The 20711-nt window shown below is 50.2% G+C and overlaps 9 protein-coding genes across 9 annotated transcripts; 6 read left to right on the forward strand and 3 right to left on the reverse strand.

Moving 5' to 3' along the window:
• Window positions 1-378: 378 nt before the first annotated feature.
• Window positions 379-1691, reverse strand: HO133_003541 (uncharacterized protein; the record flags this gene model as incomplete). The annotated part of the gene is made up of 4 exons (XM_037294463.1): window positions 379-452; window positions 505-895; window positions 951-1214; window positions 1266-1691. The coding sequence occupies 4 exons, from the start codon at window positions 1689-1691 to the stop codon at window positions 379-381; spliced, it is 1155 nt and encodes a 384-aa protein (XP_037149151.1).
• A 2376-nt stretch (window positions 1692-4067) lies between these two features.
• HO133_003542 (uncharacterized protein) lies at window positions 4068-4893 on the forward strand (the record flags this gene model as incomplete). Its single annotated transcript, XM_037294464.1, has 2 exons — window positions 4068-4434; window positions 4580-4893. The coding sequence occupies 2 exons, from the start codon at window positions 4068-4070 to the stop codon at window positions 4891-4893; spliced, it is 681 nt and encodes a 226-aa protein (XP_037149152.1).
• A 2921-nt stretch (window positions 4894-7814) lies between these two features.
• On the reverse strand, window positions 7815-9195 carry HO133_003543 (uncharacterized protein; the record flags this gene model as incomplete). Its single annotated transcript, XM_037294465.1, has 2 exons — window positions 7815-8978; window positions 9040-9195. The coding sequence occupies 2 exons, from the start codon at window positions 9193-9195 to the stop codon at window positions 7815-7817; spliced, it is 1320 nt and encodes a 439-aa protein (XP_037149153.1).
• Window positions 9196-9685: 490 nt separating this feature from the next.
• Window positions 9686-12160, forward strand: HO133_003544 (uncharacterized protein; the record flags this gene model as incomplete). Its single annotated transcript, XM_037294466.1, has 1 exon — window positions 9686-12160. The coding sequence occupies one exon, from the start codon at window positions 9686-9688 to the stop codon at window positions 12158-12160; it is 2475 nt and encodes an 824-aa protein (XP_037149154.1).
• A 1066-nt stretch (window positions 12161-13226) lies between these two features.
• HO133_003545 (uncharacterized protein) lies at window positions 13227-13686 on the forward strand (the record flags this gene model as incomplete). The annotated part of the gene is made up of 2 exons (XM_037294467.1): window positions 13227-13301; window positions 13339-13686. The coding sequence occupies 2 exons, from the start codon at window positions 13227-13229 to the stop codon at window positions 13684-13686; spliced, it is 423 nt and encodes a 140-aa protein (XP_037149155.1).
• Window positions 13687-14144: 458 nt separating this feature from the next.
• Window positions 14145-14964, forward strand: HO133_003546 (uncharacterized protein; the record flags this gene model as incomplete). Its single annotated transcript, XM_037294468.1, has 2 exons — window positions 14145-14560; window positions 14907-14964. The coding sequence occupies 2 exons, from the start codon at window positions 14145-14147 to the stop codon at window positions 14962-14964; spliced, it is 474 nt and encodes a 157-aa protein (XP_037149156.1).
• Window positions 14965-15537: 573 nt separating this feature from the next.
• HO133_003547 (uncharacterized protein) lies at window positions 15538-16410 on the reverse strand (the record flags this gene model as incomplete). Its single annotated transcript, XM_037294469.1, has 1 exon — window positions 15538-16410. One exon carries the CDS (start codon window positions 16408-16410, stop codon window positions 15538-15540), a length of 873 nt encoding a protein of 290 aa, XP_037149157.1.
• Window positions 16411-17729: 1319 nt separating this feature from the next.
• On the forward strand, window positions 17730-19268 carry HO133_003548 (uncharacterized protein; the record flags this gene model as incomplete). The annotated part of the gene is made up of 4 exons (XM_037294470.1): window positions 17730-17756; window positions 17823-17904; window positions 18248-18661; window positions 18745-19268. 4 exons carry the CDS (start codon window positions 17730-17732, stop codon window positions 19266-19268), a joined length of 1047 nt encoding a protein of 348 aa, XP_037149158.1.
• A 728-nt stretch (window positions 19269-19996) lies between these two features.
• Window positions 19997-20614, forward strand: HO133_003549 (uncharacterized protein; the record flags this gene model as incomplete). The annotated part of the gene is made up of 2 exons (XM_037294471.1): window positions 19997-20548; window positions 20606-20614. The coding sequence occupies 2 exons, from the start codon at window positions 19997-19999 to the stop codon at window positions 20612-20614; spliced, it is 561 nt and encodes a 186-aa protein (XP_037149159.1).
• Between the last annotated feature and the right edge of the window lie 97 nt (window positions 20615-20711).

The following is a 20711-nucleotide window of genomic DNA, read 5'->3' on the forward strand; positions in this document are numbered from 1 at the left end:
GGTAGACTGTAGCCCACGGAACGAAGAAATGGGAATATCATGCCGTTCAGCCTCGCCTTGCTCGCTGATGTTTATGTCGCTCGTTATTCGTCAAAGTGTCAAACACTCCACACTCACACTCACATTCACGAAAATGAAAAATATCTGGACTCTTGTGCTCAATCGGTTGTTTTTTTAGCTGCACCTCTACATCCATGTTACAGCCTTAGACCTCCGAAACGATTCTGATACATGTAAAAGCAAGCAACAAGATCTTCTTTCCCCATGACCGTATCCTACATCGCAGCTACAGTACTTACCCCCAACGGGAAACCAGACCAGCAACAAACACCGTGCGCACGGCTTCAGGCCCGCGACCTACAACCAGCTATCGACCACCTAGATGCCAGCGCAAGGATTCGAATTGACGGCATCTTTCAGGTTCTGCGGGATCGCACCCGCCGTCACGGCCGCTGCCCACGTTTTTCAGTGCAACTCTCGAGGCATAACTCGAAGGAAACTCACCTTGATACGACCACCTCCAATCATTCCTCCCCGCGATATAATCCGCCTTCCAGCTCCAGAAGATCCAGCCGTCCTGCTTCTCGTACGCCTGGATCTGCGCCGCGAACCACTTGGCATACCAGCCGACGTGGCTATCCGGCGGGGCGAACTCGGAACTGTTCCACTCGAGGTCGTCGGCGACGCTGAGGCTGAACTCGCCGACCACGGTGGGCCAGTTGCCGCCGCGGTCGTCGTGGCAGGATTCCTTGAGGTAGGCGGCAGGGGTTCGGCCGGTGCCGGGGTCGTTGATGCCGTTGTCGTCGGAATATTTGAGGTAGCGGTGGTCGTCGTAGGCGGCGAAGGTGTCGTCGGTGAGGTGTTGGTGCGGGTCGCCGGAGCCCCATTTTGCGTTCTACGTTTCGTATCCATCAATCAGTATTCTTTGATCGGGTGTGGGACTCCCTTACCATCATCTGGATATGCAGAAGGTTGTTCGGGCTGATTTTGAGGGCAGCTTCTGCGGCTCGGATGCGCGCCCATGCGGTGGGGTAGAACGTTTGCCTCATGGAATCCGTTTCGCTGTTGCTGCCTTGGACGGGCTGGCTGAGGATTTCCAGCATGCCGACATTCCTGTAACTCTTGTCCGTGTGGATGATGTTTGCCATCCATTCGAGGAACTTGTACGCGCGCTCGTACTGGTAGTCAACGTAGAAGCCTGGCGTCGAAGCATCCTGGAAGTTGGTCAATTACTGTCCGTCTCCACATCTCTCTGCCAAACATACCTGTCCGGTATCTGCATTCCGAGCAACCTGGGCTCCCGGCGCACCATGCAAATCAATAATGATATAAAGTCCTGCGTCGCTCGCCCATCCACAGATCTGCTCCAGATAGTGGAGTCCCCCTTGCGGAAAATGTTCGCTGTCAGAATACACCAGATCTTCACGGATCCAGTATCCAACAGGAATCCGAATAGCATTCAGGCCGTACGACCGCATCTTAGAGATATCCTCCTGGGTGGTCCAGGTGTTCCAATGCATTGCCCAAACCTTGTTGGCTTGAGTCTGACCAAGCTTACTGACGCAATCGAACTCGGATGCTGTACCGCCGCAACCCATGCTGTTCCACTCATCACTGGCCATCCAGGGCTCGACGACGAATTGAGAGCCGAGATTGACTCCACGGAGTGGCAAGGTGGCACTCGAGGGCATCCATGCCGCCGAGAGGCTTGCAGAGACCGTGATTGCAAGGGTGAGAGACCGCATCGTTAGTGACACACACCGAAATGTAGGTTGAATGTTTGGGGGACCGCTGATGATCAAATACAGAAGCAATGAAAGCTAGCTTGATAGTCAAACCGAGGTGAGAACGAGAGTGAAAAGAAACCAGATCAGATACTGGATTTGAGCATCTTATATACATATGCAGTGAGATTTCAGGAAGTCGGCATATTGTGCGTGAGCAGAGCCTACCTTTGGGGCTTATTCATTACATTGCGCTTCCTGCACCCTCCTCGATCCTACACATTCCTGCAGTCAGCTTTAGCCAAGGCACCAAACTCTGCTGCGTCTTGTGATCCGAGTTTGTGCGTGTCATAACTCGCAGGTGCACCTCTTTTTCGTAAACGGACCACGACGATGATGGCTACGTTACCTGAGGATTCTCTGATGCCCAAGGAAGAGGAGCATCAAGATCTTAGGTGTCTAGTCTTGGTAGAGCTACTCATTCTGTAGCCACATCAAGGTGTGCAGCTCAGAAGATTGACGAGGCTGAAGTTCTTGTAGGTGAGAGGATTGTTCAATTACTCACTTATTATTCTATGAAACAGGAAGCCTGCAGCAGGATATAACCCCACCAAGCAAAGCAAGCTAATTCATCCCATCGGCTGACAGCGTGTAAAATTCAGCAAATTCAGGGGTTCCGCCCGAACATCAAAAAGTCCCTTCTTACAACCTATCACAACTCTACAACGAGGGCACGCACGAAAAAACCTATAAGTTCGTAATTGTTCTTCTTCAGCAGATATCAAATTTTACAGCCAATTATTATACTGTAAAGCTTGTCATTAAAAACTTACTACGTCATTAAAATATGGCACTTTGGATGTTCTGCCACAGACATTTTACACGCAGCTTGCCAGTCACACTTGCAAGCCTACTCTACAGCCCGACCGCCCTCCGCCTCGCCATCCTAGAAGCCGACACGCCCATCGCCCCTTTCCTAGCCCTGCAGCTCTCTGAAACCGGGTTGGCAACGGTTGAAACATTTGGTTCTAGGCGCTCCAACTGCAATCGGATTTGAAATCTTCAACCAATTACCCGTTATATTTATAGAAAATAAGTACTAGTTATCAGATAAAATAATCGGGGAGTGATTTCAGTGGTTGAAGACCAGAATTTCCGTCAGGTGAGGCCTCTGCTGATATATCTTTTCTAATCAGTGTATTCCCTACTATAGAATACTACGCTTTAAGCGATACTACTGTAACATTCGATCATTTTGGTAGTACCTTTAGGTGTGAGGGTGATTAAAAAACTGGTGGGACAATGGGGCTTCATGAATGGAACTCTCTACACATCGCATACCAGAGGGCTGAACCGTGCTAGAAATACCTCGATATACCTTTTACTGATAGATCTCAGCAAGCACGACTTATTCATGAGGAAGAGGTAAAATGAAGTATGATGTGGTCCCAGGATGTAGCTCTACCTCTTACCAGCCTACACTGCCCGTAGTGACTTCGAACGATGTCGTCAAGGAAGAGAAAGGAGGAAGAAGGAGCCGGTGACTAGCTGAATCAAGGAGTTGTTGAAGAGAGATGGCTTGATAGAGGGCGGATAGCTGAACGATGGAAGAAGAACAATCGTCAAGGCTGCAAATGGCTTCAAAGTAGCTATGTCCACAAATCACAAAACTAACAGTTGAACCATTTGAAATAGTTGGTTTCAAGATCAAAACTGCACCAATTACCAACCGTCAGACCTCCAACTGCACCACCAACGGTAGAAATCGACAAGTTAACTGGCAGTGGAGCATTTAGTTGATGCACCGTTACCAGCTTTGCTCCGAAATCAAAGACGAAACCAATATGTTGTACCAGCGCCATTACGAATCGAACCTAAAAAGATTGGGTAACACTACCTCGACCACACACACTCTCTCTCCATTCCTCCGTAGCTGCCATCATGATCGACGTGTTTGGAATTCCGTCTCTAGTTGGAAATCTCATAAGAAGTCCGCCTCTGATGTCCTAAATCGAACATCTGGTCCATAGAGCGCCGTTGAGAACGAGGGTTAGAACGCGACAACAGCTTATTCGCAGAATTACTCATCCCCCCGAGTAGGTCCGTCGCACATGCTCACGCGAGCATATTGTGATCGACTGCGATCGGGGATTTTTCTAGACGACGCGCACCAAAGGGTTGACGGCTCGGCTTGCGCAACTCGCATATACACCACTCTCACCCCCCGTGCCCCCACAATCCTAACCACCTTTGAAGAAAACTTGTGGGGACAGCGTCTCTTCTCGGGTAAACCAGCGCGCTCTCCGTCACGAAGTTCAGCACGCTTCCCAGCATAGTCTCAACATGATCTTGTATCTTCTTCTTCTTCTCCTCACAGACATCCTGCTACCTGCTGCCCACGCGGCCAGCATTCCCTCCTCGTCAAGCATTTCCAACATTCCCAGCTTCGTCAACCTCACCTCAGCCAGGGAAGTCAGCCAGTCTACCAATCGATCTGCCATCGAAGGCGACTCTTGGGAATGGTACTGCACTCCGATTCAGCGATGGAATCAACCTCCCATGGAGAAGGAGGACTGCCGGGGAGTGCTCGACTACTTTTACTACGAGACGATGATGGATGGCGGCAGAGGACCCATGGAGTTCTTGTCGCCGGGCGCGAAAAAGACCGAGCACGCGAAGGGGCAGATGACGCCTCGGAAATATACATTCGGTAAGCGCCACGGGACTCCGGTCTCCATCTCATTCTCGGTTTCTCCCTCTCTCCCAGTCCCAGTCATCGCCGCTCCAATCTCAAATGAGACGTTTTCGCACACGGCACCCGCTGGGGAGACTAATGCCACCCGGGTCCGAGCTAGGCACATGCACATTAGCTTTGATCATCGTTCGAGACTTCCCCATCCCTGATATGCTGCCGGGAGGCTACAAGACCGGGCCGCCGACGGAAGCGACCACCTATCTCAACCTGAACCGGGTGGCGGCGAGCCTCGTCGAGAGCTGTGTGATCCGGAAGGGGGAGGCGGGGTGGCAGCCAACGGGCCAGGACGACGGCCTCGGGGTGTTCATCTGGTCCACGGATTCTCAGGAGGACAAGGAGATTGAAGATGAGAAGGAGCGGTTTGTGCTTCCGAAGTTGAGAATATCTAGCAATGACTCTGCGGCGACTTCGTAACAGTGTGCTTATGCAATTGCCTCTAAAGCTACATTCCAACGCTCAGCAAGTACCAGAAAATCAAGTCTATAGCATAGGTAGTATGCAAAGCATCCCTTCAAAGTACAAAATAGCAAGTAGAAAGAAACAGAGCAAAGCATCAGAACTCGCAGTATTGATATTCGCCCAAACACGCGCACAGATCTCTCACATTCTCAAGCCATCCACCTCTCCAACGCGGGCTTCGGACGAATATGCCAGTGCGACCGGCCCCCCAAGCTGCGCAGCTACAACAGAATCCTGCCCCCCCTCTGCGAGAAACCCCTACTGCCTCCCAGCCTGTTCCTCCCGTGCTCTTGCTTGCCGCTAATTCTCAAGTCGTGTGAGGAATAAAGCTCAACCAGTGTACAGACTCGTAGGCACTGGGAGGTAGTGCTCGGAGACTCGCGAAAGCCTCGGCGATCATGAATAGCCGGACGAGAACGTAAAGCGAGACAATGACGAGTTGCGCCCAAAATGAGACCATCTCCGCCGTAGCGTCTCGAATCCAAGACAAGTCTACGCAGATCCAAGAAATCGATGTCAACAGAAGGAATAGCAAACCTGCGGTGCAGCAATATAGAGCGCTTGCTCGCCACAACCACTGTTCCACGTTTGAAAGAAGTCTGATGTTCCATGACGCAACGTGAATGGCGCCGAAGATTGCTGGGCAAAGAGGAATGAGTCCCCATAAAATAAAATGTGCCTTATCGCTGCCGAAAAAATGTTTACCCCGCTGCTGGCCTTCCCAAAAATAATCTGTCAAGTTAATCTTGCTATAGTACAATGGATCCTTTGTACTTCTTTTAGGAAAGTCTTCATCAGAGCAGGGAATCATGATCGGCAAAGTAGCATTCTGTGGTTTCTCCCACCAAGCGACATAAGCAGTCAATGCACAGGCTACGTACGCCGATGTGCTGACTTCCAAGAGCGTTACAGCCCGATGCTGACATACTCGAAATATGACTTGAGTCACCAACCATAGCGCCTGGCTACAAGCAATGAATTTCACCAGGGAATTTGACGTGGCGTGGTCGTTGATTTGAAAATTTTCCACCTCCTTGAGCTTCTGAAGCCAGTCTGGAGATCGATTTCCTATTTCCTTGCCCGCGTCTATTGCAGACCGTAGTTCAATGCCATCGAACTGCAGACGTTTCCCTGAAGGGGTTTCAAGACAGAAACCGCCCATTTGCAGAAAGAAAGTATGGGTCAGAGTCCAGTTCATTTCGGTTATCCTTTTTTGGTGCTTCCAAGCGAAAATTAGCTCCTTGATGGCGGTAAAGGTCAAGAACTCCGGGGCGATGACACTGATCACTGCTGGCACGATCCCATTTCTGATGATCCAATTTCTCCAAGACCGCGATGGTTCGCCTGGTATGGGTTGACCATTTTGGAAAACTGAACAACATGGAAGCGGAAGATGGATCACTGTCCAAACACAGAGGAGTATAGTGGAGAGGCAACTCCATAGGATGTCGCTCGTCCCTCGTCCACAATCGGTCGATTTCCAGCCATGTACCAAGGTCTGGTTTGCCGTCATGTCGGATATAGTTGTGGAGATTCTTTTCGTAAGTCTTGAGGAACGTATACGTTGGCGGATGGAGATTAGGTGCTTGGTATTCACTGCAACAGCCACCAGGCCTCGGGCAAGCACCACGCGTGAGATTGTTTTGGCTCTCAAGCACAAGGGTTTGCCGGCGAAGGTTGAAGGCTTTGCGAACAAACAGACTTGGCGTGGAAGCTGTGGAGAACACTTCCTCTTCAGCTTTGGGATCGGCCGGAAGATACAAGCGTCAGAATTACCGACAGGGCTATCAGGCTTTACTTTTTGTCGTCGTTTTTGAAAATTTGACTGTGGACTTGGACACTTGGTTGATGGATGTTTGCGCGATTCAGCAGATGCTTTTAGTTGCGTTTTTCTAGATGACTTAGACGGGCTTGCTAAAAGATATATAGAATGAGTAGGCGTGACTGTTCTCAACGCAGCCTTGTCCAACAATGTCGTGAAAGTCAGGAAACTAACCGAGCTTGGAAGACTTTGCAGTTATAAAATGAGGAATAGACAGTGAGGCGTATGCCAGAGCGCCGAGAGGAGGTGCACAGGAAAAATTACTCGGGAGAAACTTGTCAGAGAAGCTCGGGGGATCATCAGACTATGTATATGGCATTGGGCGTTAATTCTGCAGCTTTTCAAACTGCACCACCTCCTCGTTTTGGAGAGGACCAACCGCGTTCTTTCACCACCCACCCTCAAGAGATGCAGCTTACGATGCATGTGGGGCTGGGTTATTTTTGAATCACTAAATTTGGGCAATAGCCGCTCGCACATCATGCAGGTGGCTTCGCAAAGCACATTGACATGCCCAAGGGTGCTGCGCGGCCAGAGTGGTGATGTGGAACTTTGTAGAGAGACCCGCGACATGAAAAAAAGAAAGAGGGAAAGCTTTTTGATCCGTTGAAAATGAAAGATCTCACTCATATGGACGTCAACCGAAAGTCATGAATACCAGGGCTCCTGCGCCAAGATTTTGAATAATGACTCCTAGCCAGAAGGATTGCCTGGACGATGCGCTCAAAAATAAGGTTTCTCAAGGCTGAAATCTGAGAACACGCTCGCAGGATAAGATTCTACGGTTTCTCCGCGGAGTCTCGCCACGGGATTGCCTTCCGAGAAGAGGGTGAAGGCTGGTAGTAGCAGTGGTGGCAATGCTTTGAAATTTTGATGCCAACCCGCCGTACATTTCCAATGTCGCGTTAGCAGGAAACAAGAAGTCTCAAGAAAAGGAACGCAGGAAGAAGGAGCCATCCTTTAAGGCTCGGGCGGTGCGGCGTTAGATTTAGGGGCCGTTAGCCTTAGGGTGCTTTTAGAGACTACTTTACTTTAGGGAGCGGGCTTTAGGGACCTATCCGGCGCTGCTTGAATCGCTTATGATCCCTAGGCGCGCCATCACTTCAAGCAACGAGGTATATTCAAGTCTCATGGACTGGAATGTTAAACATATGGTTGCTTGTATACCAGGTTCCTCCACACACGCCCCAATTCCAGCGCATCGAGTCTGCCTCATAATCATTCGCGTTACACCCAATATTGCTGCAACATATGGGCAGCGCTGCGACCAAAATGAACGCTTTCGACCCCTTGTATGATCCGCGTCCTTTTTCCCTGTCCTCGTTGCACCAGCTAGGATTGTACCAATTGGCCCAATCTCTCCAAATCGCGACTCTTCCTCTTCAGGTCCATATGCTCGCCAATGGCTCGTAGATAGTCTGAGGCCGTAGTCCTCGAATTGTATTGTTTCGCCAGTAGCGACATCGGTGCCTCTTTTCCTTCTTTCCTTCTTCTTCTTCCTCTCCTTCGATATCGATGTAGGCTTTCGCTTCGCTGGGCTGGCATGCATTTTGTGGGACGGTTGCGGCACGATGACCATCTTGGCACAAGTTCCTAGATGATTCGACGTTGTTCCATCATCGGGTACCACAAGGCTAAGCGGTCTGAAAGGACACTCCTCGGTATCGTGGAGGTCGCAGGAGCATTCGACGTAGGGGTTGAAGACAGCCTTCAGAGCTTCCAGAGTTGCGTTGGGCTCCGGGATCTCACGGTGCCTTTTCGCCGGCTTGGGCTGGCGCCGAGTATATTGTCTCCTCTTTTTCTTCTTCAAGGTCGACGTAGGGTGTAGACTTGGATTGGCTGGGGTGGGATTTGCGGGACCGGTGTAATTGGATCGGCCTGTAAGGCAGTTCGGGAGGTGGAAGGTTGTTGATCCGTCAAAACGAGTGTGGCACATGGCCCTCGCTTCTTCACGGACAGCTTCGTCTTCGGAGTCGCTGAGCATGTCACAGCAGCAGCATTGTGCGAACGGGTTGCGGGCCGGGTTGACAGCTTTCATGGCTCCTGCCCTTGCCTCCAAGTCTCGAAATCTTCGCGCCTCCTTTCGCTGGCGCCAAGCATTCTCCCTCCGTGTGTCTGCCTTGGACTCCTCCCTCTTCTTTCCCCTGAGACCCAGGTATGATGTTGGCCTGTCGGGGCTTTTACGCCTCTTACTTGTCTTGGAGCGTACGGTGCGGAGCTGAGGGCATTTCAGTAGGTGGTAGGATGTCCTCCCGGTGTCATGGTATAGAGGTACGAACCATTTCCGGAGACAAAGTAGTCCCGCCATAGGAGATAGCCAGATCGCACGTGCACGGCGTGTAAGGATTGAAGATTGGTTGCCTTGCTTCAGCTCTTGCCATAGCAACTTGACGGCGACGTGAGGAACCTTTCAGATTTAGCAGTGGCTTGAACATAGCGACGGTCGCACAATGAAGTCGTGGGTGTTTCCTGAGCTCGCACAATTCGTACGTATGGGTTTCATCAATGAAGGTTGTGTTGAGATGGGAGACGCGGATACTTTGTGTGCAGGCGAAAGGCGTCTAATTTAATTTCCGATGCGGTTCTACGCAGTCTTCTCACTACAACATAGTTAGTCGTCGCATCTTTACCAGCGAGGTGACCTAACAGTACTGAAGGAACGGATGCCTAGAATATTTCTTGGATACTATCCAGGCACAGAGTGCTGACCTAGGGTGCTGCCTGCTGGAGCCTCGATGCTGCTTCAGCCACACTCCAGCCTTAGTATACGGTGACGGCTGTTCTCGAAGACCAGAAAAAGGCTTCTTGCCAGACATTAGATCTACATCATAACCCTACGGAGAAGTGCAAGGGTCGCAAAGAAACACAACTAATGCAACGACGATTTCGAATGATCAATACTACTCCTCCAAGATTAGCCAAACCATGAACTCAGAATCGCAGGAAACTTCAAGAGTGTCTGCTACAAGCGCCGGATTCAATCTTGCGACAGCTCTTCTCAACCTTGCTAATCCCGCAGGGGCGGTTGTGGGATATACACGAGATCTACTGAGATGGCTTGAACGCTCTGGCGTAGATGAGGCCAATTTCGAGCGTTGTATGACTGCGGCTCGAAGCCTCGCCTATCCAAACAAAAATGGAATGATACTTTCTGGCAGTGTTGCTCATGCCGATGAACGACTGCAAAGGTTGCAGAAGAGGCAATTGCCACTAGCGTTGACCTTTTCTCAAGCGCTTGGCCGATACATTGTTAAGGAGCCCGAGATCTGTTATATGGCTTCCACGACAGCCTGTCTTCTCGCACACCACGACCTGCCTTATACCATGTCAGCACTTACTTCGATGGTACTTGATAAAGGTGGACACCAAACAGAGACCAAGTACAGTTACGAGGTCTGGAGGGCTCCAATCAGGGCCGTCATTTCAAAAGTGGTCGAAAGCATCTTTCTCAATATCTCAAATGTTGGACATCAAACAGGAAACCTTCCTCCAGAATTGGCAAATCTCCATGTCCATCCCGTGGATGATACCAATTTTGCTGCGATTGTGATGCAGACACAGAGGGCGTCCAATGATCTAGTACTGCGCGCCGACAGGTTTCCTGGTGACGTTGTTCTGTGGCTGCTCAACCACTTTGAGGGGTACCTCGAAGTGTATGTGAAGTCTGCAAAGATTTACGAAGCTAAGCTTGGCGCTCATACCAGAAAAATCATCACCATTATCCAGGAGACCTGCACTAATGATCATAGAGCCTGTAACAGCCGAGCATGGCCGGTGGTGCTCGCTGAGATTGTTGATGGCGAGCCTTGCCGCTTGGTTGGGGGATCATCATCTGAGCATCTGAAGCCCCGTTCGTACCAAAGACAAAAGCTCTACACGACCGAGAACTTCATGAGCACTACACACAGCTCGTACAAGGTACATCTTGGCAAAGAAGAGCGGAATGATATAAAACACGCGGCGAGGCGTATTACAAAATGGCTGATGCATGTTCCTATCAACGTAAAAGATTGGCCCCAACATGCCGGGTTTTGCTTCAAATCTGAGCTTGAGTTGGATGAAGATCGGGATCGCTCGCGCGATCATAAGATTGCGCAACTCCTCTTTAGGTCACCTCGTCTTTTACAAGAGAAAACTGGGGAATCAGGGAGCTCAGCTCCGCCTTTTAGAAGACCTCTTTGGCAGGGCTCGCCAATGAGCTCGCAGAACACTGACCCAGAGCAGTGGGGGTCCAACGCCACTCCAGAAGAGGTTTTGAAAAACTTTCCCAGCGCCGAAGAAATGTTAGAGACAGTGCAGAAATCTTGTCAATGTCCAAATTGCCGATCCGAAGGGAGTCTTTCTGGCAGCAAAAGGGGCTGCTTGCGCTACTCCGCTGTGCTGGAACTCGGCATCCTCGTCTCGCATGCCGTAGCTGATGCTCTCGGAGCGGATGATGTTTCCGGAGCTCTGGACCCGGAAGACGCGAGGGCGGGGGTCATAACGCTGCTCTCGGAGATTATAGATCAAGAAATCGTTCGATGGGACACTTGGTTTAAAGTAGCAGCCTGTGCGGTCACTGGCTGCTCATGGGGCTCATATGCCGATGCCCCCGAAGACTCAGGACATATAAGCAGACCCTCCTGGGTTGGGGTGCAATATGGGAGTCTTGCCGTCTTAGCGCCGTGGTTAGATTTCCGTGCGCCCCTTGACATCGCGGGATCCTTCAGAATCCATATTTATGAAGGCATTATCCAGGGCATCAAAGACGACATAGCATTGATTCAAACCGAGCGAGCATCTGCGGCCCAATACGACCACTTTGACCGGATGGATGTAGTCTCAAATTCATCCGAGAAGCTTGCCGAAACAGATGACACACCCCTCGAGGTCCAAAAAGCCTTATTTCGCGCCGAAAAATCCCTACATAGACTGTTGGTCATCGTTAAAGTCAACAATCATCTTCGCCTTGTGGATCCGACTCAATCAATGATGAATCTTTCAAGGAGCCATCAACCTCTCTGCACCCACAGTCGGTCAAGTCAAAAGCCTGAGCAGCTCGAGGAAACGCTGGGGCCAAACCTGAACATCAACGCCTGCACGTTCGAAGATATCTTCACTCAATGGGTAGACAATCCCAGCAATGGCTCCAGAACCGATTATAGTACAAGCTTGAATACGTCTCTTGTTTTTGATGACACGAGAAAGGTGCATATATCGCTTGCGCTCTCAGGCGGCGGCGTAGTCCTCCGCAATTCGTGGAGATGCTGCTTACCATGTGCTTTGAAAATTTGCGTTGACTCTAACGCAGAGGCCGATGGTCTCCGCTCTATACTTAGCTTTGATGGCTTGCCACGGGGGCAATTTGAAAGACTGGCAAACACCCCAGTCAAACAATCGTTGAGCAGAACTCTGCCCTGAGCCGTCATATTGGTGCAACAGACCGTAATACTATGACCTCCAAGGAACAATTCCTCCGGCTTCTTGGGACCGGCTCGCCGAAAGGCTCCGTCAATTCAAGGGTCATGGTTTGGTGTGTCGTTTCGACAGCGCATGAGATATGTCAAAGGGAATGGCCGGCTCACCCAAAATCAAGCAAATTCAAAGCGACATGAACCTACTACTTATGGCATCCACGGATAGTGAGCTCGGTACAAGTTCGGGGTACATTTCTGACATCTTGGCGGACTCCTTGCGGAGCACAAATGCTCGTTCCGCTCCTCCATAGACTTTTTATCCTATTGTAGTCATTACTTGTCTAGTATATCTAATTCATTACCGAATACCTCATTATATGTACCTCTAGGGACTCAGTTTGTTTGGCTCCTATTTTAGCTCTAGCAAATCTGTGTGAAGCGCTCGAGTTGATGACCAGTCCACTTGTTGGACGTAACGCAAAGCTTTCAGGTTTGATTCATATGTTGCATTCCACATCAACGACCCGTGTCGGGAGCATGAATAACTCGCTCTGATTTGGACTGCGATAGTCTGCAGACATTGATCAAGCCATACTTGAGCTAAAGATGCACACTTTCCTATGTATCCCTTAATTTGAAGAGGTACACTACGAACGACATCTTTCTCCGTCTGACGCATGGGACCGGGGTCGAACAGGAAGAATCATTAGGTACTCCGGGTTTCGCATTTTCTATGAAAAACACCCAAGAATTCAGGAATATTCATTGGGGGCATTGGAAAGAACTTCGACGCCCTGAATCCTAGGCAAATCGCAATTTTAGTGTTTCCTCGTACAGTTCTCGTTGACTTGTTTGTCGCTGAAGTAGCCCCAAAGATAGCGGGACTCTACGATATAGATAAAGCGAGGTCTGCTTCAAATTCAACCTTCCAGACTACAGTGCCTGACTTGCTATGAACTGACACCAAGGCCATGTATTTGGTTTTCGTGTCTTGAGAATTACTATTTCTAAACAAGAGCTCTACTGCTGCTATTCTGGTTCCGGCGATACCACAAGTCATTTCAATCAGCATGTCTCATCAGATCTTTAACGTGACGGAAATAGCCAACGATGACCAGAAGCTCGAGCAAAAGGTCAAGGAACTGGTAAGAAAAGACTTCCAGCCCTACTTCACCATCCCAGACAATTCTCATATCTAGCAAGACCGCTATGAGCGCCTTTATAGGACCTACACAGCCTCCACATGATCCCGAAACCGTGTTTCCCAATGGTACCTTCGCTATCTTCATCGCGCAACAAAGCAGCTCAGACGTCATTCGAATTACCACGTGGGAGAAGGAAACCGCTCCCGTATACACTTATCAAAGGAAACCCGTGAACTCTTACATTCTAATTGTCGATAAAGATTATAGGTTTAGGATAGAAGGAATCCCGGTGGTGAGATACTTCAGTCTGCGCAAAGACATTAAAGAGGTCGTGGAAGCCGATAGGGCTATTCGAGCCTATAAAGAGATCTACAACCATATCTGATAGAGCTTTTGTTACTTCACTTCCTTCCGACTTCACTTGGCAAAGGTCTCTTGGGGGAAATCATCCTTCATGTCAAGAGAGCCTCTCTATCAGTCAAGACTAACAACCCCTTCTACGAGCTCATGGCTCGCTCGTTCTTGTTCTTAATACACCCTCTTCGAGATATGCTGACAGTGATAGAGTGAGACACCTTACCAGAAGGGACGGTGAATGCTTGGGAACCTAGACGATAATATGTCTGACGAGATTCCGGGACTCGGAAACAAATTACCTAGCAGACTTTGCCTGAAAGCCTCGCTACTTCTCATGAGGTCAATCCTTCAAACACTCTCACTCACTGTGCAAGACAAACGTTTCGAGACAGCGCCCTCAAAACCCTTCCGCCCCATCCACCCAAACTTCCACATAAGGCCCCAAACCCCGTCATCCCCCTCAAAGCAGACCTCACCATCCCCACCATGTCCATCCCATCCGACTACCTCCTCGTCGCAACCCACCTCGCGCACTCCCCCTCCCTCCTGGAAGCCTTCGTCCACGAAAGCCTCCTCCGCCTGACCAACATCTCCATCCCGGTAACCATAGACGACGTAACGCGCAACCTCCCCACCTCCCCACCGACGACCGTCCCCGAAGACGTCGTCGCCATCCTGATCCGGCAGCGCGCACTTCCAGCCACGATCGGCGTGAACGGGGTGGAGGCCGGGTACGTCGTGACGGAGACCGCGAGCAGCACCGCCGAGGTGTTTTGGGTGCTGTTTGTGAATTTCGGGCCGGGGCGTGCGTGTACGGTGGAGGGGGCGGTGGAGGTGCGGTATTTTTACCCAAGGGATGCGGACGCGCGGGCGATGTTCTTGGCGGCGTACTATGACGATTCGTGAAGTTGTGGAAGCTTTCGGAGGGGACGGTTGAGGTTTCGATTTGCTTGATGTCCCGTGGCGGAATGTAGAAACGTTGTAAGTTGAAGCAGAGTTATGGGAATTCTGGCATAACAACTTTCCCAAGTAGTGAATTCTCTTTCCGAACAAGGCTCCAATGCCTTCTCATTCGTGGCCAGACTTCGAGGGTGTAGATCTCATACAAGGGTACTTACCCCCAACATGTTCGCAAGTAAATCGACCGCCTGGATTTGACTTCTATGCTCTTCCAACATCGTGCCTCGATACAAACGCACCCTCACAGTCATCAGAAGCTCCAGCCTGCATTCTAACCAACATTCTTAGGGTCATCGCCTTCCGCGTCATCGAGATAGCGAACGACTCTCAACGGGTCGAGGACTAAGTGCTCGTCATAATGAACAACTTTCCAGATATCCTCCCACCCCCCTACCCCCCGACACCCGAAGGCCCACAAGCTAAACATCCACAAGACATTCATCGATACCACCTTGGGTTTTGAAGATGTTTTGAACAATAATCTTAATGCCAAATACATCCACGTCCACGACGTCGTGATGACCAAATCCGAGGTCAATTCTAGCAATAGCGTAGTAGTGACATTATACGGAGCGAGTTCCATGTGGGTCAGAATTGTTTCTCTGCTCGACCCCGACAACCGATACATTATCATCAAAGTTGCTGAAGTAGAAAGTGTGGCAGATAAGAGGTCCTGCGGTACGATACTTTCGTCCTCGCGAATGGATTATGATACACGTCGATTGACTGCGTCGGAACGATCTAACCCGAAACGCTGTCTGAACCCTAGTGAATTTGTGCTCTGAGCTGAAGATGCATGGATCCTTGCGTCTGGGTGTGTATCTAAGCCTCCCTGTCACTCTCTCCACGTTCTCATGAAGGATCTACGCAGCTTGTCACAGGTATCCTCTTCGACACACAGTTCTCCAATTCCGATCTCTCACCTCGAAGTTGCTAATTCGTGTGGTGGCCTCGGATTATACAAAATTAAGCCCTCACCAGCTGGCTTACCATCGTAATCGATCGTAAAGGACAATCCCTCCCACCTTTTATCCCTCAACGTAGCATACCCCAAGGTGCCGTACTCCCAAACCGTGAACAAAGCCCGTATGAGTATGCCCCAGGTAAAACTCGTGCATGAGATATCCCTGCGTACGTTGATTGACGTGTGACGGTCCTCGCTGTAGGCAATGATTGCAGCGTCTGTTTCGTCATGACCGTGTACCGCCGCAGTGGCCAGGGCATCCAGGTAGGCGGTAAAGATCTGACTAGACGAGATTTTCACGCCGTCAAATTCGTAGTAGATCTTCAACTTCGTGTCGTCAGGGTCGAACGCTGTGCCGTGGTCTACTGTCAAAATACTACTCGGTGACAGTTGCAGATCGGATTTTTGACTTGAAGCGGCGATCGAGGTGTAGTTCACAGGATTATCGCCATTCAAAAGAAGCGTGCTATTGGTCGGGTACCCGGACAGCCCGGGCAATTTTGTTTCGTATCTTCTCGTATCGTAGGTAAAGAACCCAAGCGGTCGACCCTGCAGTACCATATCCGCTTGAAGCCTAGCGTGCTTGCCTCGGCCTATTTGGAGACCTGTTTGATAGAGACCCCAAACGAGGTACTTTATCTGAAGCGGGGGCAGTAGAGTGTCTACTACAATCTGTGTGGTAAAGCGCCGCCCAGCAAAAACCGTCACAGGGAAAGTTCGGAGCTCACTGTTCCAACCCAGCACAGCCAAATCCGCCATGAGGTCGATCGTGTTGCTGTATACCTGCTCCCATTTGAATTTCACCTTCTCATTCCACGAGTACCTCATTTCAAAGTCTGCGGGCGGCGGTGGTGGTGCCGTAAGTCCCGTGGCACTGGGGTTTCTACGGTAAGCTTATTTGGCTGGTCGATGTGAGTCATGCTCTGAGCTTACTTCTGAAGAGACAACAAATCTAGAAATGTATCATTCACAACTACAGTGTCTGGATAAGTATCGTTCGGAGGTAATTGAATCGCGGCGGTGATCGACAGGGCAGAAACCAGGGCCGGGTTGCCAAAGGAAAGCAAAATTAACAATAACTTAAGTCTCACCATGGCCTAGGTCAAACAGCCAGCACGTTCCGAGTAAAACAGATGAGAACAGATGGCAATTGAGGTCCTGGAAATGAGAAGGTGGCGTCGCTAATGTTTTTGTTTCGAAAGCGGATATCGCCTTAGGGGACTCTGGCGTCTAGCGGCCCGCCACGAAAGATGAAATCCCTGCTGGCGCATTGAAGGGAAGAAGAGATTTTACGGGAATGCATCGAGCACGGTGCTGAATGTTGTGTCTATAACGGTCTAGTCCAAACACGAAGTCCTGGTTCTCGAATTTCATGGATATGGCAAGGCTGAAACCTGATCACTTGGGTCCACCAGCATCATCCCTTGAGCTCAGCACCAATGCCGGCATAGAAGCTGTCGCTCTCCCATTTTTTCGTCGTTGGCTTGGCCATGATTCTGGGTGGACGACAATGCCAACGGCAATGCTGCTCTTATTCACATTCAAGTGATTCAAATAGTGTGTGGGCGGACTGGTGTGATCGTGGACTTCACTACTTGTAGTCATCCAGGTATGGAGACAACGGAAAGGAGATCAAATACTGAAGCAAGGCATTGTCTTGCGAGTGTAAGTCTTGCATTTTGTCTGTGGCAAATGTACAGCTTGTGACTATGCTACTGGTGGTAGCAGCTAGCCGCTTTGCCACTACGGTAGATAATCCTGCCAAGGCGCCATTCCCGTTTGAGGTTTCAAACCTTGCCACCGTGGAATTACTCTACAGAACCAACTCACTGATTACCTATAGGTCCAATGCCAAAACCGTCACCCTTTACTAACAACCTTCCCGCTGTCGTTTGCTTGTTGCTATCTGCTTGACGCTACATTTACTTGTACCTTGTATGATGCTTTGGAAAAGCTGACGCTTAGCCACGACTCGTCTGGGAGCTGTGTCCGATACCCTCCTCTGCTGCGTGGTGGCAGTTCTCCGACCTTGTGAAGTCTGACAAAGTACTCACAGACGACCGACTTTACTATCGCCTTCGCCCAACCAACCAACATAAGCAAGAATTTGCGGGTGTTATCCTTCGGACAGAGACATCATGTCATGGATGGATAGCTGGTCTCGACCTACAAAGGTACGCTTCTCAGTTGAACACAGACAGGCCCACAAATGACGCAAAACTGTACTCAAACTATTACAGCACGCCGCTACGCCTCCACCACTCTATCTGACACCTGGAGGCGAGGCAATTCCGTATTGTCATACTTGTGGCCGCATCATCAGTGAGTACTGCAGAAATCCATTTGTGACTCTTTATCCTCGTTCTCGCTTCCATCTTGTGCCCACTCTGCTTGAGACTCTACGCGAATTTTCATACGCATAGGACGAGCTCCATGACTCCGGATTCCAACATGCCACAACGCTGAGGGGACCGTCAAACCCATGTGGACATCTTGTGATAGATTCAGACTGTTCAAGTTCCTCCGTTTCGCTTTCCCTCTTTCCATAGGCGATGAAAAGCATGCTTCCTTTGCTCTACCATGCGATTTACGTTTCCTAGGAACCTTTTCTCCCCTAATGTAGTTCCCCATTGTCATGCAGCATGTACTCACTCTACATTCAAAGGCACCCGGAAGTCACAAACTACCAAAGCCGCCTCAACTACCGTCAAATACTGCTCCGATCGATGCCGTCATAATAAACCAAGCCAAGCGCCTAGCAGCACCGACCGTCGCATTCAAGACACATTCATCGCTTTACTCGACGGTAAAGACCTCTCGCTGTTTCTGTCGCAGGACTCTAACACTGTAGTATCACCCAATCCATCTGTCCTCAAGGGTACCAAAGGCGTCTCGAAGAAAGTCAAAGGCGAAACGCGTGTCACGGTATCCTGTGCTGAAATCGAGGCGCTTGTTTTTGGCGTAAGACACGACCCCGAAAAAGCATATGGGAGGAAGAAGAACAGAGCTCGGCGAGGTGCTCCCGAACCGAAGGAGTGGAAACCCGTTGATATGGAAGACAAAGATGATGATGCTGAAAGTGAGTATTCGAATTGACCTACCAATAGAGCCTCTCCATATAATCCTCCATATAACATCCACGCGCTAATACGTCTGCTATAGATCCCCTCACCGTCAACCCCGTCGATGCTACAAATTCGTCCTACTCCTCTGAAACCGAGTCTGACATCTCTGCCACTGGCCAGGTCGACATGATAAGCCTTCGAGTCCGACCCCCTCAATCGAAATCTGAAGTGAACGGCAGCATAGGCGGCGAGAAAGGCTGGGCGGAGAAGATTACCGAAACCCCGGAAATGCTAGAGAAGAGGCTAGAAGGGCAGAAGCGGGCGGAGGAGAGGGAATTGGTAAGGTGTGCGGCGAGGAGACTGTGTGCTTTCGGGGTTGTGGTTGATGATTTGGTTGGAGGTGAGGATGGGAGAGATAGTGGAGGGAAGGGGAAAGGCAAGGAGAAGGGCAAGGGCAAGGGCCACGGCAAGGGAAAGCAGAGCGTTGGATTACTTAGAGAAGATGGTGATGATGGAGGAGGAAGGCAAGAGTCCAGGAAGAAGTGCGAGGCTGTTATGAGCGGGAATGTGGTCGAGGCAAGTTATGCGAAAGGGGAATGGGGGATTCGGTGGAGGGAGTAGACGTTGTAATATGAACTACAATGGTTCAACAGACATCCACGTAGTGTCTCTCTCTAGCCTGACTGGAGTATTCGACATCACGTTGATCCACAAATCCAACCCTCTGACACTACGATGTGATTGCTGTCCGGATGTCGAAACTCCTTTGGCGTCACTTCTTCCTGTGTGCACAATCAACTGCTTTGACAAGACACCGAGGAATGCATAGGTAAAGGCCGACGGCCATACCGTCCATTGCACATGAAAAAGCACAGGCGATGATTGGAAACCGGTGCCGATATTTTGGATTTACTCATTCGACAAGAAGACCAAAGCTCACCCTGCTGCTATTATTAGAGAAAATCAGCCCGTTTGAACGTGGCTCGTCACCATACAAACCGGAAAAGCGTATCTCCCCGCAGCCCTAAAGATGCACGTTATTCTTTGCGCCAACATTATTACCCGCCCAACATCATTCGTCAATTTTCTCTTGGCATCGTATTTCGAGCACCTAGGTAATGCGAAGAACTGCCATTCTTTACCACTTTTCATGGAGTAAGTGTAGTCGTAAAAGCCAGCTCTTTCCGTGTTCATGCCCCAAATTGACAATGAACCAAGACAGTCTTAGCCTTTCAGACCGTCACTATCTCTAGCAGCTTACCTGGCCGACATACCTCTCATTTCTAAAAGTATCCCGTCTTTGGACCTCCAATCTCATCGACAAATTTCCAATCTACACAGCCCTCATCATGCCTCCTACCATACGGCAGAGACTGTCCAATCAGTGCGACGCCAATACTCGAGAGCACGTTTCATCCCACAACCCACCTAAGAAGCCCAAAGTCGATCGCTCTTTACTCACATGGGACGATCTCCCCTCATGGTCCCAGGACAACGAATACATCCAAACTGGCTTCCGGCCAACCTCGAACTCATACATTGAGTCCTTCCTCAGCTGCATGTACGTGCACAACGAGACCGGCAACATCTATAGCCATCTCCTGGCAACCTTATGGATGATCGGCCTTCCTATCTTCTACTACCCGTATGCCAAACGCCATTATTCAGATGCGAACACTGACGACTGGGTCGTCTTTGGCCTCTTCTTTCTCGGCGGAGCTCTTTGTTTCGGCCTGTCGACCGGGTATCATATCCTATCAAACCATTCTCATGCAGTCCATGATGTTTACCATCGCTTGGACCTTCTTGGCATTAGCGCCGTGACCGCAGGCTGCTTCCCGCCAGGTATGTGGTACACCTTCCCGTGCTCGGCGAGGAGTACGAAGATGTTCTGGATCAGCGTATGTACAAATCCCGCCTTGACTTCGAGGCATTATCCGAGACCTACCACTGATTAGGCCTTTTAGCTTGATCTCGTGGCACAGATACTTGCAGCAGTCTTCGTGCTCTTCGTACGCCGTGTCCGCCAGCCGGCATGGCGCCCTTTACGTGGCTTTCTATTCT

The sequence above is a fragment of the Letharia lupina genome (genome assembly GCF_014066315.1).
Source record: "Letharia lupina isolate WasteWater1 chromosome Unknown contig_18, whole genome shotgun sequence".
Taxonomy (NCBI): Eukaryota; Fungi; Ascomycota; class Lecanoromycetes; order Lecanorales; family Parmeliaceae; genus Letharia; species Letharia lupina.